The following is a 17,627-nucleotide window of genomic DNA, read 5'->3' on the forward strand; positions in this document are numbered from 1 at the left end:
TTGGGAAAAAAAAAAAAAACAAAAAAAAACCACCACAAAACATAAAGAAGTGGGAACAAGACAGGAGAAAACCAGCTGGAGAGAGCAGGGCCCCAGCTGGGGGTGCTCAGGGGTTGGGGGTCCCCGCTCTGCTGCTGGTGGCACAGGGGGGTGATGGGCACGCACCGGGGTGTGCCAGGACAGACCTACCCTCTTTAAAATAAATAAGGCTAAAACTTCAGGCTACTGGCTCAGCTGGCTGGGGTTGGTGCAACTGTTCTAGTCTGTATTAGTGTTCACAATTCCCTGCCTGCCCGCTGCCAAGCGGCTTTGGCGAGTTCGCAGGCAGGACATAATGCCCGACGCTGCCAAGGAGTTTCAGGTCAATCCCTGTGTCCCCACCAAGACACCCGGAGGTTGGCCCAGGCCAGACGCAGTCCGCTGCCCCAGCCCGGGGCAAGAGAAGGCAACACCACGCTACAGAGAGATCTGCTGCTCCCTCCCTGCCCGCACTCACCGGGGTGCTAGAGCTGGCCCCGAAAAGCAGGGCCAGCCCCCCCAGCCGAGGCCACGGCAGCATTTCCCACCCCTGCTCCCCCTTTTCCTTGTGCCCAGGCTGAGGGTGGCCGATGCTGGAGCCGCGTGGGGCTGGGAGCAGCCGGCGAGCCGCTGCCCGGAGCGGGAGCCCTGGGACCTCTGTGTGAGAACAGTTCATCTGGCAAGACAGGCATCCAGTTCACAAAATGAGGCTCAGAAACAATCGTTCCTGTTCTCAGCACAGGCAAACGCTCTTCCAGTGGCACGAGGTGACAAACCGGGACATCCTTCTCCCGCCTCAGCACCACGCAGGGACAGCAGAGGCAGCCCCAGGTTTGCATGGCGAGGCTGGGATGGCAAGATAAGCTAGGGAACAAATACAGTAGAGACTTCAGCCAGCCCCTTCCTAATTCTAGGCAGATTATTTTGGGAAGCTTTTTCACATTGTAACTCATATATTATATCTGTACCACAACTGAAGTGTGAAAATGCTAAATCAGAATTAATGCAATTTTAACTGCACCTTAGAGAAGCTACTGAAAAATAAGATTAAATCATATATCCTTATGAAACTAAAAGAATCGGTGAAAGGTGGGAAAGATGTCAGAGGCCACAGCGGGCCAAGTCCTGCAGAACCTTTGAACCACAGACAGGATCCGATCTCTGCAGCGATCGCCTGCAAGGACAACTGTGAGGCGAGGTGGTGGCCGGGCCCCCCGGGCAGCCCCCGCTCGCACCGGGGAACCGGCGGCTGCTCCTGCCGCTCGGGGGCCTCGGTGTGCTGCAGCCCACACCCGGCCACCGAGGGTTAGACACCACCGGCAGACCGGGTGGCATGGTAAGGACAGAAAGAGATTTGATGCGGACGAAGGGAAGTGGGAGGTTTCAAGAAATTCTTCCTTTCAAGAAACCCCGATAAATCTAAGCTTATTCAAACCATATGGAGCGAATGCAATCAGCCGACTCTCCGTACTGCACAGCCGCGACTTGTGCCAGCAAACCAGCTTCACCCTTGGTAGTCTTCTCCTTCCCCACAGGCTTCGCTCGATCCAGAGAACAGCATGGTTAAAAAGACAAGAGAGGTAGATTACAGTCATGATTAAAAGCAGATTAGTCATCTAGGCTTCGATTTAAAAAACAGATTCCAGAAGATGCCAAGAGGTTGCTGCTTCCAAAACTAGCTTTTTCAAAAGTCTTCTCCCTCCAGAGCAAGTGTGAGTGCGTGTCCCTGAACAGAGCTCAGAAGAATTGCTACATTATTCTCCATCACGGGACACGGGTATTGCTGTTGAGCTGTAGTAGGCGACGTGAAAGGCAGACTGCAGGATGGTGCTTGTGCTCTCGGGTGCGTGGGAAGCTACTTCCGAAGGTACCTCTGGGCCAGGATAGCTGCGTCCAAAGGGTTCATGGGCTGGGCGTCGTGGCCCAGGCGTCGCACTGGGGGGATGTTCCCAAACTGCCGCTTCTGGAGGAAGCTCTTGGCCTCATGCAAGGTGTTCTTCTCCTCAGCCAAGAGCAGCTGCTGCCTCATGTAGTTCTCGAACTCGTACTGCGAGCACTCCTCCGTCACCTTCACCTGCCAGGGAACCACCCGTCAGAGCCACAGCAACACACACCGGTCCCACAACTCCTCTCCAGGGGTCCTGAGCCACCAGGGGATAACTGGAGTCTTAATCCAAGACCTGGCCCTGCTGCCAGACATGCAGGCAGGACTCCCTGTGAGCGAGTCATCAGTGCCACCTGCAACAGAGGTGTGGAAGCCTCCGTGGCTCTGTGCTGACCCGGCTCGTCCCAACCCAGCCAGATATTCAGAGCCTGCAGCTGTCTGACCCCAGCTCTCACGGCCCCCGAGCCCAGCGGAGGGATTTCTCGTGGCAGCACCGCAGGCAAAAGCTCTGCAAGGCTGTCCCCAGGCAGTGAGGTCACCGGCCGTCACTTCCAACATAAAATGCACTGGCAAGAAAACAGGATGTTTGCTCCCATCGCAGAGCTCCCCGGGGAGCCCGAGCCAACGGCACTACCCCTTCCCGGCTCTCCCGGCGCACGTGAGCTCTCGGCTGCGCGCGGGGGAGTGCGCGCGGCTCGGAGAGGAGCGAGCTGCCCCTCCACTGGCTCCGGGGGCAGGGAGCTCTCCTGCAGGCAGTGCAGCCAGCTGGGCATGGCCCCTGCTCCCCGCAGCACGAGCCTTTCCTTCCCCGGCACAGGACGGCGATGGGCTTGGCCGCCTCGCAGAGCGGTGGCCACAGCTGGGTCCTGCCCCCCCTCCCCTCCCCTCCCCAGCTCAGGGGCCACAGGGCGCTGCCACCTCCTCCCGTTACAGACGCGGCACGGGCAAGCGGCCCCGGGGAGAGGAGAGTAGGAAAACCTACCTCCTGCGGGTTTTCAGGGTTAGCCACTTGGTCGTCGATGTCCGGCACCACTTGCAAAGGGCCGCTCAGCGAGGACATGGACTGCCTGGGGAGAGAGCGCAGCCTCAGGGATTCGGAGCCCAGCACCCCAGCCCACCCCCCCCCCCCCCCCCCCCAGCACCCCGACCAGGGCAAGCCTGCCTGGCTGGCCACCGCAGCGTGGCACCGAGCTGCCTGGACGCCACACCAGCTACTACTACTAAAGGACACTATTCAAAATTCAATTTCCCCGACATGAAATCATGTTATAATCCCCAGAGCTGTCTTTTTTTTTTTTTTTTTTTTTTTTTTTTTCATTTTTTAAACAGGATGTGGAATTTTAAGTCTTGCATAGGTAGGAGAGAAAACAGCCACAGCTCCAAGAATCACAGACTTCACTGCTGACTCAACAGGCAGCACAAGAACTTTGCCTGGGCATGCTGTGCAGCACAGACAGAAGGTCATGGGGCTGACAAGAGAGGGCTGCACCAAGCAAACACCACCAGGATCCATTTCTGCTGGAGTGTGCTACTGGAATCTCATCCCCGTTGATTCATGCCAGTCCTGGAGTCAGATTTCCTTTCAAAAGGCATCCCCACCCTGCACGGGTAGTGTTCCCACCTGTAACGGCATCTCCTGCTCTTCCCCTCTAGAAATCTCATGCCTGATTTTACTTAACAGACAATGCAGTGCTAATTACAAGCTTGCAGGAAGTGTCTGCGCTTGGCTGCATCTGTTTGTACATAAAAGATATTCCTGACCATTGCACTTTCTTTAAAATTCCAATCTGGGGAGCACAAGGGGGGGCACAGCAGCAGAGGCCCTCCCGTACCCCACTACGGTTTTGCAATGTTATCGTTTTGCAAACTCCAATCTTGGTCACAGTGACAAATGTTTGTACAGGCCGCTCTGGCTGTACCCATCAGCAGACACCAGTGGTTGAGACACAGGATTTAAAGACTTTTTTGCAGTTCTCAGATCCTCCTCTGGTGTCCTGTTTGGCAGCAGTCTGCTGGCCACAGCTGGAATAACACAGCCCGCGGCCAGAGACGCCACATTCCTGTCTCCCTCCTCTTGCACATACCATGATGCTATGATGGAGCTGAGAGAATCCAGCACTTCAGAAGCCGTCAGACGCTGCTGCGGATCCAAGACCAGCAGTTTTCGGATCAAGCACACAGTGTTTTCCGAGACCCGTCCATCCCTGGGAGAGAGGACGCGTGGTGAGCCCGCGGTGGGCAGAGGCAGCAGCAGGCTGGACGCGCTGGGGACGCGGGTCAGAGCCAGCGGAGCCACCACCGCTCCGACCGAGACACCCCAGAATTAACCAGGAGGTCGAGTCTCTGTCCCTGCAGCACTGGGCCTTTCGCACCTTTGCACCAGACGTCCCAGCTCCACTACTGCTTCCTCGGTGTCTACTGCACACAGCCTTTGTTCCCATTACTGCTGCAACCCTCAGGGGCTTTGAGTGAAGCCCCTCCAGCCCCGCCTGTCCCAGTCAGGCCCAGAGCACCGCCCGCCCAGGCACTAAGGGAAGGGCCTCCCCGGGACAGGCCGTACTCACTCAGGGATGGTGTACTCGGCAGCCTTGATTTTGCGGAAGAGCTCCTGAGGTATGCTGTCGTAGAAGGGGAACTGGCCATAGAGCATGGTGAAGAGCACCACACCCAACGCCCACATGTCACTGGGTTTTCCACGGTACGGCCGCCCTGCGGGGAGCAAGGAGACACAAAAGCAACAGCCTTTACGACACCGCTCACCTCTGCGGCCCACCACCAGCAGCAAGGGCACTGGAGGAACCCCTGCATGCCATGCTTTTTTCCAAGTATTAATCAAGACACTCGAGACTTCCTATCGCAAGACACTAGGAAACTCTTTCAAAGCTGCACCCTTTGCAAACAAGCAAAGTCGTGCATCTCCACACGGGTGCCTTCCCTTTCCCTACAGGGCAGGGCCATCCCTGCTGAAGGGCCTTGATGTGATCCAAGAGCATCAAGTAATCAGAACCAGTTCCTACTGTGCTGGAGCTCCCACTCGGCTCCCCGTGGCGTCACTGCCGGAGTCCCCGAGCCTCGGAGGCTCCACAGATGGATGCTCCCTGCTGCAAGTCCGGGTCAAAGGAGAAGGGAATTTAAGGGCCAGCGAGCACAAGGCAGAGGGAGGCAGGAAAGAGAGCCCAAGAAAGAGAAGTGCTCTTTTGATGAAGAGTGGCCCAAGATTAACGCCAACCTCGCCGCCCCAGCGGCACAGGTCGGCGTGGAAGTGCAGCCCAAGCCTCTGCACAGCCAGCTCAGAGCGAGCCCATCGAGACGGGGCTCTGCCTGCGGGATGGACCCAGCACAGGGAGGTGCTTCCCCCACGCAGAGGCATTGCTGAAAGCTGCTGCAGCCCCAGCACGCCCCGGGAGCCGCGCGATGGAAAACGCTGCTTTAAAGCCCCCTCAATCGCACGATAAATCAGCAAACAGCAGCGTGCATGAGGGTCAAAAAATTCAACTCTGGTGCTGTACCACAGCACAGGACCGAGGGAATGACTTCCTCTGACTCACGCAGTGAGTCACTGCTGCAGCATCTGTTATTTGTACTAATTATTCTTTGCTTTATATGCTCAAAAAAAGGCACCTCTCCCTCCTCCTCCAGCTTTTCCTGCGGTGACATTTCAGTAGCCATAAAACATAAGCCATCTCTTAACAGAAGACAGCTTCTCCTGGAGACCTAAAACAATGATTAAGTCTTCAGGTGTTTTAGCTTCCTCTTGCACAGGAGCATTAACAATACAGAGGGATGCTCAGAGTCTGAAGGTGGTGGTGAAGCCCGGAATGTCCTCAAGTAACTTTTCCCCTCGATGCCTGGGGGGGGGGGGGAACTGCAGACCGAGCTCTTTCGGAACAGCGTTTTCAAGAGCAGAGGATCGGGCTGCACAGACGCGCCGTGGGGAAGGGCTGCTGGCAGAGCTGGAGCGCAGGGCGATTGCACCCGAAGGTCAGCCCAGGCGGAGCTGCAGCAGGATGCAGCTCTAACCAAGGCCGTGCCTGGCTGGCTCTGCGGCAGCCTCAGCCGTCGGAGCAGCCAGCAAAGGGCCTGTTCAGCACCACGCGGCACGTGGCCTACAAACAGGCCGCTCAACCCCCCTGCCCAGAGAGCTGTTAGAAGAAACGTGGGTGCTCGCGGCCGAGCTGTGCTGGCAGGGAGGGTGAGAGGGCAGAGCAGTACCCCGGATGAGCAGGAAGGAGCAGCTCCATGCAGTCTTTACCAGACACCAGCCACTTGAGCTGCAACTGCTCCAAGTTCCTGCAGGGCAGTTGGCTCATATCATCCATTTGGTTACAGGGGCCTCAGGATATCCTGCAGAACAGGAAAGGCCTGCAAAAAACACATGTTCCACCTCCCTGCCTGCCTCTGCTCCCTTCCTGGCTTAGTCCTGCCCAGGAGGGAAGCAGCCTCAAACCTGCCTGGCAGATCACGACGGAAGAGCTCAGCTACATTTATTGCTGCTGCCTCTAAACCTGACAACAGACTTACTGGGGGGAGCCCAATGGGTCTGGAAATTTCAGGACTAGCTCCCTCTGAGGGCATTTCTGAAATACAATAGCTTGGGATACCAGGAGCAAGTAACCCGGATCTTCAGCAGAGGTGTTTCCAGTACCCTAGATGTTAACCTTGCATAAACAAATGTGACAGGCTGCCAAGGATGCTGGCTTTCACACTAGCTCTACGCACACCCGCGAGTGATGCTTCCCAACATATTGCCAGCTTGTCCAGAAAACTGTTGGTGCTGATCATCTACTGTCCACAGTTTTAGGCAGTTTCCCATCATCCAAATACCAGCTCAGCCTTGCGGATGGATAACCCCTAGGCAGGTGGGATGCATCAGGGGCGATCTTGGATGGCAATGTATAGTTCAGCTTCATCCAAAGGGAATTTTACCTGTAAGCATCAGGAATACTCCGCAACACGAGCTAATGCATAATAACTGGAGTCGATACAGATGTTTCATATGCACAGCCCCAGCTGTAAGTGCGCCCTTGATGAGAAGAGAAGAAAACCCCCCGAAAGTCTCCAAAACAAAGCCTCGGTCACTACGCTGACAAACAGGAGCACCACTGCCTGCTTAGCTATTGCCAGCACAAAAGTTAGTATAGTAGCAGACCTTGGAGCTCATGGAAGAGAAATCTCCTGAAGTAACTAAATAGACAGAAACCACATCTGTTTCTGAAAGTCTCATGCACTGGAAACAGTTAAAAGGCAGGAGGACATTAGGGAAAGCTGTTTTTTGCCAGACTTCTGCTTTAAGGCCTGTGCTGGAGACAAGGCATAGGCCAGACTGCTGGCCACAAGATACAGCCCAAACAGACGGCTGCTCTGGACTGGTGTCATCATTCCTTTATTTTTAAGTAACTCCTCCCAGTCAGCCCAGCAGCTGCCCAGAGGGTCAACAGTTCCCTTCTGGAAGCAAGTAGCAGCTGCAGCAACTGCTCCTCTCAGTGTATGGTCTGGAATAAGCTGACATTATGGTGGGATTTGGACCGACTGCCTCTCAGGCCTAGGGATTTTCCTGCAGCTTAAGTGAAGCCTCAGGAACAAGATTCAGACGTGGGACACGGAACGCCTTGTCTGCAGTCAGACGTATTTAGGAACAGGCAGGGAGCTTTTAATTAGCTTTGAAGTTCAGACTAGCCTTAAGAAAAAAGTTCCACTTGCTCCTTCCTTCCATGCTTCCCCAGTTGGAAAAACAGACCAAGTCTCATAATTGGACCCTAATTAAGAGGCTCTCAGAGAAGGCAGGTCACATATGGGAACACAACTAGATGTCTTTCATTTATTGTCAAGAGCCACAATTAAATGAAACCAGGCTAAAGTGTGGGGGCTGTGAAGTCCCAGTGGGGGCTGAAGGGGTTTGCTCACCGCTGAGCACATCTGGGCTGATGTAGGCAGGGCTCCCTCGCTGGTCTTTCAGCAGGTCATCTTCACTCACCAGGTGCTTTCCAAGACAGAAGTTTGTTATGGTTATTCGATGAGTCCTGGGGAGAATCAGAAGGCATCAGTGAACGAGGACCATCCCTGCACTAGCCAAACAGCACAAACAGAGGAACTTAAACTGTGTGTCTGTGGGGCTTTTTGGGAAGCTTGAAGTGCTGGGAAAAAGACAAATGGAGCTGTAGGATCAACTCCATCACAAAGGGGAGGGATTCCACAGCTCTCGGCACAGCTTGCAAGACTCTTAGAGGGGGAATAAGAGAATCTCTTACAGCTGTGGACAATGTCTACACCCGACCTGAGTGGCACGTGTAAGCATGGCTGCGAGCACAGGGTGCCCATGTAACTTGCCCACCTTGCAGCCCCACAGCTGCCTTTGGCCAGCCCTCCAGGGGCACCCTAGCCAGCAGCACAGCACCCTACAGGCAGCAGCCACGCCAGGATCTGCACGTGTGTGCTCGCTGACCATTGCAGGGCACGAGTGATAAAGCAGAAGTTTATTTTAACTGCTGACTCTCCCCTATGTTTCCCAACTACCATCTCTAAAATCACCTTCTCCGCACAACATTTTCTGGAAGCTGAGGGAAAATACCCTACAGAAGGGCTGCCCCACATCCAGCCTCCGTGCAATGTTTGCTTACGTGTCGCCAGCAGATGAGCTACGGGACCTCTGATCAGATTCAGTACAACCACTTTTGTGTTACCCAACAGTCCCACAGGAGGAGTCTGGTGGCAGTTTGACCTGATCTGCAAGACTGTTTTTCACACACAAGTATGCAGAACAGAGAAAGCCTAATCAACATCCAAAAAACCTCCTGAGAAGAGGTGAGAACTGCAGGTAGATGTAATTTCTCTACTAAGGTAGCCCTACTTCCATATGGTATTGCCAGCTCCAATTAATGAATTTTTCCAGGGAAAGTGAGCTCATTACAAAACTACCATCACATTAAATCTTTCATGTCACTCAGATAATTTGGGTTTTAATGTACAACTTAAAGGATGGAGCAGAAAAACACTGTCTAGAAGATTTCTATATTCTTGAAAAGTGTTACACAACTAGAGCCTGAGAGAATGAATCAAGTCAGTCACAATAACCAAGAAAAATTTCCAGCAAGTCTAACAGACAAGTGAAATAAAACCAAGTGTGGGCTGGCAATGGAGAGTTGATCATTAAGAAAGACAGACTTGTGTTTAAGAAGTGTTAGCTTCAACTGTCAAGAGACTTCCCTGGCTGAATAATAATCTGCAGGATTTGTTAAGGATTAAAAGACTAAGTGTTCTAAAGGACACTAAAGTGTTCAGGGTTGCTTGGTTTTATTTCCTAACTGAAATCTGATCTAATCTGTAATCATCCAACTACTGCACTGGCTAACTGGAAAACTTGCAAGGCTTTAATGTCCATATCTCACAGGGAACAGAGTCTGAGGGACCTTCATTAGCCCAGGGTGTAACATGCCTGGTCAGGACTTCGCAGTGATACGTTGCTACCTCCACTCCCCCGCCAACAGAAGAGACCCGGCTCTCTTGTGAGCACGGCTGGAACAAAACAAACATTTCTGGTCAGCCCAAACGGCTGGTCCTTTCCGTGCTGATCTATTCTTATGCCTCACCCACCCCTTCATATGACTCACTGCTGTAGAGGCTACAGTTTTTCCTCACCAAATCTGATGGTCTTGCTAGTGAAAAGCAAAAACATAGTATGTAATACAATGAATTACTTTGGCAAGTGTGCTCCCGAAGCTTCAAAAACACCTCCCCCTCCCTGCCAGTGGGGGCCCCTGTGTGCAGCTCTATAGTGGGATGCTCCACTGCACCCTTTGCCCAGAAAAGAAGGGGAGCTCTGGGTGGATCCTTTAAAGCAGCAACCTTTGTCTGTCTCTTCCTAGCAAGAAGGAGAATCAAAGCAGCAAGCAGAAGATAAGGCATACATCTTAAAGCAGATCTACAGAAACGACTTAAATCAATTTACAGGTGGCCCTGAAAAGCACTAGCTGCTCTGTGTGTGGGAGGAACCAAGAAGTTCAACCTCAGAAGGTAAAATCTGTTTGCTTTCAAACAGTATTAGGTAGGAGAATAAAAGCAAATTGTGACCACAGCGAACCCACATGCTTTGTGCAGAACCTGGAAGCCTACAGACCTAAAGCCTTCCAGTTTTTTATTCATTCCACAGAAAACCAGACAGTGTGAAAAGACAGCAAATTCCACTCAGTCTTAATGCTAGCGCAAAATATTTAGTCAGTAATGTAACACTGAAGGACACAGCAGAGTATCTGAACTGGAACTAGCCTGCCAACTAAACTACATAACCCAGGACAACCAAGACACTCCAAGGAGCCACCAAGCAGCGCGCACGCTACCGCCAGCGGCCGCTCGCTCGTGCTGCGCTCGTGCTCTGGGGGGGCTGGTCCCTCCCGTGCCCGCACAGCCCCCGAGACGGGCTGGACATGGCTGCCTTATAAACTGAGGCTTGCACCGAACCAGCTACTGGGAACAAGGAAGCTATTTCAAGCACAAATACAGACTAGACAGAAAAGCTTTTGTTTAGATAAGTAAATATTTTACTGCTAGCAAAAACACAGCAGTGCAACAGTCAAAGATTTAACACCGCTGTGATTATAGTAGACTGCAGTGTTGGGAATTCCTTTAGCACGATGGAAAGTGAATTATGTGAACAGAACCACTCACCACATTTTAATTCTTTTTTTTTTTTTAAAAAAAAAACTATCTAGAAAGTATTTCTCTTGCAGGTTTCTAAATTACTATAAAGCTTAGTTTTCAGAAATCTGAATCCAAAAAGAAGTGCTGATGTGAGGTCACAAGCATGGTGGAAGAGTGAACTATCTAGGCTGGGGTCAGTTAATTTTTGGAGACTAACTCATATAATTTTGAACTGGATTTGCATTTCTGCACAGGCTGTTTCCACTTCCCTCACTCTTTTCACACAAGAGCACTCTCAACGAGTGCTGCTGCTGATCCTGTTTCCAATAGAAATCTGCTTCAGGGAAGAAACGTAAGACAACTGTCAGAGCAGCAGCTCTCCAGCAGACTTACCTTTTGTTTAGCACCATGTTTCCTAGTTTCAAGTCTCTGTGCACAATATTTTTCTGTAAAATGTATAAGAGCATAACGTGAGCAAAATCATATTTGTTATGGAAGTATAAATCCGATACTTGGACAAACACACTAAACAACTTCTGAAATCCTGTCACCTTCTCTCTCAGAAATAACCTAGGTCAAGGTTTCAAGTCAGGTTGCATCCCGGGTACTCTGTACACTTCATTTTCGATTCTGGTCACAAGGACAGAACAAGAAAATTTGCTACTTTGAACACAGACAGGCTTGCCTGAAATCAAGAGACCTGAAACTTAAATGTCCAGGCTCATTATGACCAACATGATGAGCATTCCCTCAAAGATACATGCTTCACCGCTCTGCCAAGGAAGGAGGGGTTTCCCTTGCCTCAGGGTAAGAAGTCAAACATCGGCAGAATCCATTTTTCTTACAATGATTTCTAGTTCATTGATCTCAAACTTGGAGGTTGAGGTTCTGATCTCAGAAATCAATTCTTACACTGTGATTTATTTTGCTTCAAAAGGAAATAGCTTGAAGTGCTTCCTGCATTTGATTAGCCTCTGCTCTCCTCCTGGACCACCCTTTCTGAGGTTAGTAACACTACAGTTCACCTGATCTGCATTTAGTCCAGCTGGCCCCTCTCCACAGTCAACAAATGCTACGTTATCAGCGAGAAACCTGAGGGCAGGGGAAGGGAAGGGAAAGCTCTTTCATGGCTTGGGGCGTGAGGTCTTACACAGAACACTGTTACGGGGAAACAGCTGAAACATCCATCCTCTGTAACCTTGTCACTGCCTGCACAAGGAAGTTTTAAAACATCTATTATACTAACGTGGGAAAACTACGCCTTCCACACTGAAAAGGGATAACGAAGATCTTACCTTATGTAATGCTTCTACCACTCGTACCACATCATAAAATATCACTACCGTCTCCCGCTCACTTAGTCTCTTCTCTTTAATGACATAATGCTGCAGATTGATCAGATCTGCTGTTTTGTCACTGAAATCATGAGCACAGAGACAGTCTAACACAAGACAAATGCGCTTCTTCATTTTTCTGACCATTCTGTTGGCTTCTAGATCTTCTATAATTTCACAAGCTCGGTCCTGCAGGGAGGCAAACAAATGATCGATAGTTCAGGGAAGCTATCCGGGTACATGTACTTACAGACAGAACACTGGAGAATAAATAACTATGTTGTGATCTCAAAATAAGCCAGTGCAATCATAGCAATCGTTCTTTGCCCTCAGTCAGGATTTCAAAAGGAAGATACATGATCTCTATTTACAGAAGTTAGAGAAAGTCTATGCTGTTTGGCTATATGTGTATATCAGCACTGATACTGTTTATATAGACACAGATACCTTTAGATAAAACCTAAAAAAAAAAACAACCTCTACATAGTGGTACAGACTGAATACTAGGGATCCAACACATTATTAATGAGAAGAATGCAAATCTTAAGACACAATTAGCAGTTCTTCCATAACATCAGAAGGGACAGAGCTGAGCTAGACATTCGGCTTGTTTAAGATATAGCACAGATGGCCTCAAGTGAAAAGTCTGTTGACAGAATTTAACCCACAAGCAAGGCAATATCAACATCCAAACCAGGAACTCCTTTCAGCCCATAAACAGCTCTAAAGGCATTAACAGCGACACAATTCACTCACACAAGACACTGATCAGCACATTGACTAGTTTAACTTGCTAAAACAGTTTCCTGGCAATTTGTCCCCTCTTATAAGTCATCATAGAACAGGACAGACTGGAAAGCACAAACTCCATGTCAAAGGGTGCTCTGAGGCCACAAATTGATTTGCCAGTGAAGCAGTTATTTTCCTATTTAAAGGGGACAGTACTGAGCACCTGTCCCATCTCTGAATGCTCTCCCATTTCCCAAATCCCAAGCCCCATTACATCTCACTTAACCCTCAAAAGCCTCTGCCACAAACTTGCTGTTTGAAGCAGCAGCGGTTCATCTCAGCGGTGTGCTGGTAATTCTTTACACACAAGAACAGGGTCAGCACAAACTGTACATTTAAAAAAGCAGCTCAAGCCAAAAGCAATTACTGGCATTCCCTCGGCCTGGATGGTGACCAGCTGTACCTGAAAGAGCCCATGATGATGAACCACTCCTTCCTGGTTGTGGAGCAGGGAAAGGAGAGAATACTCTGTGTGCAATAGCATCTTGCCCTGTCGTTCCTCCTGGGTTTCTATTCCTTTATCACCCCTTTCTTCTAAGGTGAGAATCTTCAGGAAAAGAGAAAACACCTTTACAGTTCCCAGAAAAACCCAAATGCCCCCAACTTCTCTCATTTTCGGTATTCACATGTGTTCAACAGCTGATGTAATTGCTCTGATGTCTGCATACCTGCCACAAACCCACCAGAACATCTGTGCAGGATGCAGAGCGTAAGCTTGATTAACACAGAAAAGCCGCTCAGGTGGCTTTTTGCAAATATCCCAGGTGATTTCTCCCACTGGATTCGCTCCCATTTCAGGCACAGTGGAGCAGATCAGAGGGCTCCAGGAGAGCAGCACGGCAGCCACAGAGGCCTCATCTCAGGGCTAATCTCGACACCAGATCTACGCCTGGCAGAACTGCCCTGCTGAGGGGAAGTTCCAGCAGCAGTTTCCGACAGCACACCAGTTCAGCCTACACCACACACTACTGCAAGTGCTCCTGTCACAAGAGCTGAAGTTAGAGAGCCCCTGAGATATGGAAGCCCTACAGTTTGCTTACCTTTAGCTGATAAAAGTCATCTGTCCCATCCTTTCTTGCCAAACACTGAACAATACTTGGCACAGGGGAGTTACCTAAACGTGGACCTAGCAGCACAAAGCAAAAACAGACTTGTTTTCCTTTAAGCAGCAATGACTAATTCAGGGTTACATCAGTATCAAGTGTCATGCAGTTTACATTAGTTTAAACTAAGTTCCTTTTTTTTCAGGAGACTAAGTGCATTTCCACAAATTATGATCTAAAGAAAAAAAGAAGTATTGAACTCTGAAACCTTTCTGGACAACGTTTCATTTGTTCACTGGAGAAACATTTAACAAAAGCTCACACATGGCACAGCTGTTTTCAGAAATTCAAATTTCTGCATGCCTGAACCATACAGCTTTTACATTTACTAGCAACACCCATGGCAACTGCTATTACCACACCTCTGAACCCAACTGCCACCCCTGCAGGGACAGCTCAGGTACACAGGTTAGTCCAAATTTCAACTTAATACAGTCTCCACTCTTCAGTCTAAATCAATCAGCTTCCAACTGATTATCCATTGGCTCCCACACTGTGAAGTCCATCAAGTTTTTGAGAGCTGTTCTAACTAGTTCTGAACAACTATTCTAGCAACTCTCAGAAGCTAGCAGAGTGGTCATGCCTTGGCACATACCACTTACAATGACCACTACTGCATTATTAAGTTGCCTATATGCTGATTTGACAGCATATTCCAGGCAAGCAGAGTTGATCATTTCCCCAGAGCTCTACCCAAAAAACCCCTTGAATGAATTTCTTCTTTAACAAATTTTAAGAATACAGTAAAAAAAAAAAAGGGGGTAAAATCAAGGTCTCATATTTATCTTGAAAGCCATGCCTGTCTTGCTATATTAGTATTAGAAATCTTCCTAGCTTGACCAGCTGCAGAAGCTGCGAGGGCTGCTGCTCTGCTACCTCAAGTGAACTGCACTCTGAGGTAAGATGCTAAACTACACATCTGCTTTGCCTCTGTTTATAGTGCCTTTTATTTTCAGTTCTGCATCAGCAGTTACCTTGAAAAATAAAGAAGAAAACCCTCCCTGCTTACCTAGTATAAAAGGGCCTGCTCTCTTGGCATTATTTCCAGAAATCCCTGTACAAAGAGCTTTTGCCTTAGTGGATGTTTCCCCAGCTCCTCTGTCTGATGCTCGCCGCTTCATCCTTGGCTCTTGAAAGAGAAAGAAGATCACATTTGATGAGCAACTGAGTTAATTTCTTCTGTTACCCCTCATTCTGTACTGGAAGGCTTTCACCTACTGATGCAGTCGTGTGTCTGCCTATAGACCAGCTGCGGGTTGGAGGCTTAATGCATATTTGAAGGTATAAATCAGCCTCATTATTGAAAGCAACATTTCATAGAAGAGTTGTTTGAGAGACATAGTGGGAACAAGTCAAAATAATTAAAGCTTGTTTTACAGCAAAAACAAGTTTGCAAATTAATGTACTCCAAAAAAACTCTGAAAGAAAATACCTAAGTTATCCTTCTGTACGGACGTCTGCTTCTGATTCAGCCTATGGACTTTTGTGGGTTCCTTCATGGAGGAATACCCACTCGGCATCGCAGGCAGCTCACCAAGTAACTCAGAAGGCTCAAGTCTCTTCCTCAAACAGCCACGAATACACAAAACTAACCGAGCATAAAAATTAACAATATCTTTCGCCTTCTCCAGCAAAGACACAGAAGACTAAAACATGATAATTACTGCGAGGTTCGGTTAATTTAACAATGATTTTTCAAAAATGTATTTTTAGCCTTACAGTAAGTCCCTCCCTCTCTTTGTACCTCTTTAGGCTCTAACCTTTTTATTACATCTCCATCTTGTTACATTCAACACAGCTGAAATTTGGAGTCCAACATATAAAACTACCACTTCAGTCTCCACGTGCAGGAATCGATGCTTTGTTTAGAATGAACACATAATTACCTGCCTTTAATGGATATCTCAATGAAGGGAAACTGCGGTGCCAGTACATGTGCTCTCCTGCACTATCACTCCATGCAAAGAACAATTTAATCTATTAAATGTGAATCTCATGCTTAGCATCCAAGTATATATTGAAGGTCCACGCATCACTACAATTCAGCACAAACAACCAAAAGCTTGACTAACTCCGACTTAGGTATTGCAGAAAATCTGATTTCCAACATGCATTTTCTGCTGCTCAGAAATCTAAAGACAATTTGCAGTGGTATTGCAGAACAAATACCTAAAGGGCCAAATAAATTCAAGCCACTGTGACTAAAACCCTTCTTCCCCAAACAAAAGTCTTGTTGCAGTTTATCAGGAAAAGAACCTCTTAGGTCTGCTGCCAGGCAGGCAGCCTGCCTTCGTGTGCTGTGTGCTCACTGCAAGCGTAAGCCAGCTCCATCAAACTGAAGTTTTATTCCCAATACACCTCCTCTTCACCTTTATCTCTTGGAAAAGTGTTTCAAAGACTTTCACAAATATCTAGATATTAGATACTTGTGCTCTAACATTCCAAAGATTTTTTTTTTTTGGGGGGTGGTGGGGAGGAACTAAGCACAGATCCACTTTCTTACTCTGAGCAAGTCAAAACCAAGCCCCAGTAGTCTTCTCTAAGAGGTTACTACAGCAGACTGGGAAAATATTTTGGGTTGTACTTATTTGTTTTAAAAAAGTCCCAGTGTTTCACCACATCAGAGACTGATAAATCACCATACTTTGAATGAAGTTTACCCTCTGGCAGTCCCACCCTTTCTGTGGACACAAGCGTGATCTCATTGCATTAATTCATCTAGCAGTACCTGTCACCAAGATCAGAGATAGCAAGAGAGATAAGGTGTGAAGTCTTGCAGCAGGCTTTGCATCCCTGCACTACCACCTTCCACCAGCACGTTCAGATCTCCGATAGTGAAGTGCCAGCCGGCCCAGCCAGCTGAACAGAGCAAAGTCCTGAGCCCCACACGCTCCTCCTCCTGCTCATTCCGCATCTCTGACCTAGTATTTGATTGTGCCTTAGAAAATTCTCCACTCCTTGCAACATCATCATCCCTGCTGGAAACGTATGAGTAACGTTTCCACTGGAGAAACCCCACTGCACAGAAACTCTGAGATAATGACCGTTGTGCAATCCAAGCTGGATAGGAATCACTGGTGCAAATGGTGTTATCGTAAACAAAATAATCTGAGGACTCACGTAGTTCAGCATCAACTGTATCTTTACTCTTCTTCCAAACTAGGTTTTCCAACGTCTCAGGAGACAGGAGTCATCACCTTGGAGAAGGCAGGATGGTCGAAAGTTCGAGGACTCTGTAATGCGAAACGAGATACACTTGATGCTGTGGTTCTGGATTATTCTTGATTACGATAACGTGGTATGCACCAAAACTTCTGCAGCTTGAAACACCGGTGTTTATTTTGGCTTAGAAAAAGCCTGAAGCTCCTGATAATCACGTGAGAGAGTAAAAGGGCTCCTGAAGTTCAGTCCCCAAGGAGTCACTGACACATGGCCCTGCACAGCAAGACAAATACAAGCATCAACAATCTCAAAAGGCATTTTGTGATGCGAGACAGACCTTCCCTTCCGAGCAGAAACAAACACATTCTCCCTTTTAACCTCCACCACCTGGTACTCGCTTGCCTGTTTTTAACAGTATCTTAAACACATCCAAGTTAGCAACAATGCCACAGCAGAATCTTTACCACTGGGAGCAATTTTTAATGTGTAGGAGTTAATGCTTGAAGTTTGGACTTGAACAGAACAATTTCTACAGAAGGCAAAGAAGAGTACACTGAATTTTATTCTTATCAAATCCGCACTGCAAGTTCATTCCTCCTTACATTTATATCTAGCCTCTAAAAAAAAATAAAACTAATTCAACTTAAATTCAATGCTGCTGAATAGTTCACCGGTCCCCTTAAGAAGGAGAAATTTAAATCA

At 48.6% G+C, this 17,627-nt stretch overlaps 1 protein-coding gene across 2 annotated transcripts; it reads right to left on the reverse strand.

Annotated features, from left to right (window-relative positions):
- Positions 1 to 922: 922 nt before the first annotated feature.
- Positions 923 to 17,246, reverse strand: LOC122152384 (serine/threonine-protein kinase 40). 2 transcript variants are annotated; one of them, XM_042793830.1, is made up of 11 exons: positions 16,884 to 17,240; positions 14,773 to 14,892; positions 13,701 to 13,786; positions 13,064 to 13,207; positions 11,833 to 12,060; positions 10,931 to 10,983; positions 7,808 to 7,923; positions 4,468 to 4,612; positions 3,988 to 4,107; positions 2,886 to 2,970; positions 923 to 2,092 (listed from the first exon to the last, which is right to left on the reverse strand). In XM_042793830.1, exons 2-11 carry the CDS (start codon positions 14,882 to 14,884, stop codon positions 1,874 to 1,876), a joined length of 1,308 nt encoding a protein of 435 aa, XP_042649764.1. In that variant the 5' UTR covers positions 14,885 to 14,892; positions 16,884 to 17,240; the 3' UTR covers positions 923 to 1,873. The 2 variants fall into 2 exon arrangements, with proteins under 2 accessions (XP_042649764.1, XP_042649765.1); XM_042793831.1 differs by lacking the exon at positions 13,064 to 13,207 and having other exon boundaries at positions 16,884 to 17,246.
- Between the last annotated feature and the right edge of the window lie 381 nt (positions 17,247 to 17,627).

Source organism: Tyto alba, unplaced genomic scaffold (genome assembly GCF_018691265.1).
Source record: "Tyto alba isolate M040663 unplaced genomic scaffold, T.alba_DEE_v4.0 Super-Scaffold_20, whole genome shotgun sequence".
NCBI lineage: Eukaryota > Metazoa > Chordata > Aves > Strigiformes > Tytonidae > Tyto > Tyto alba.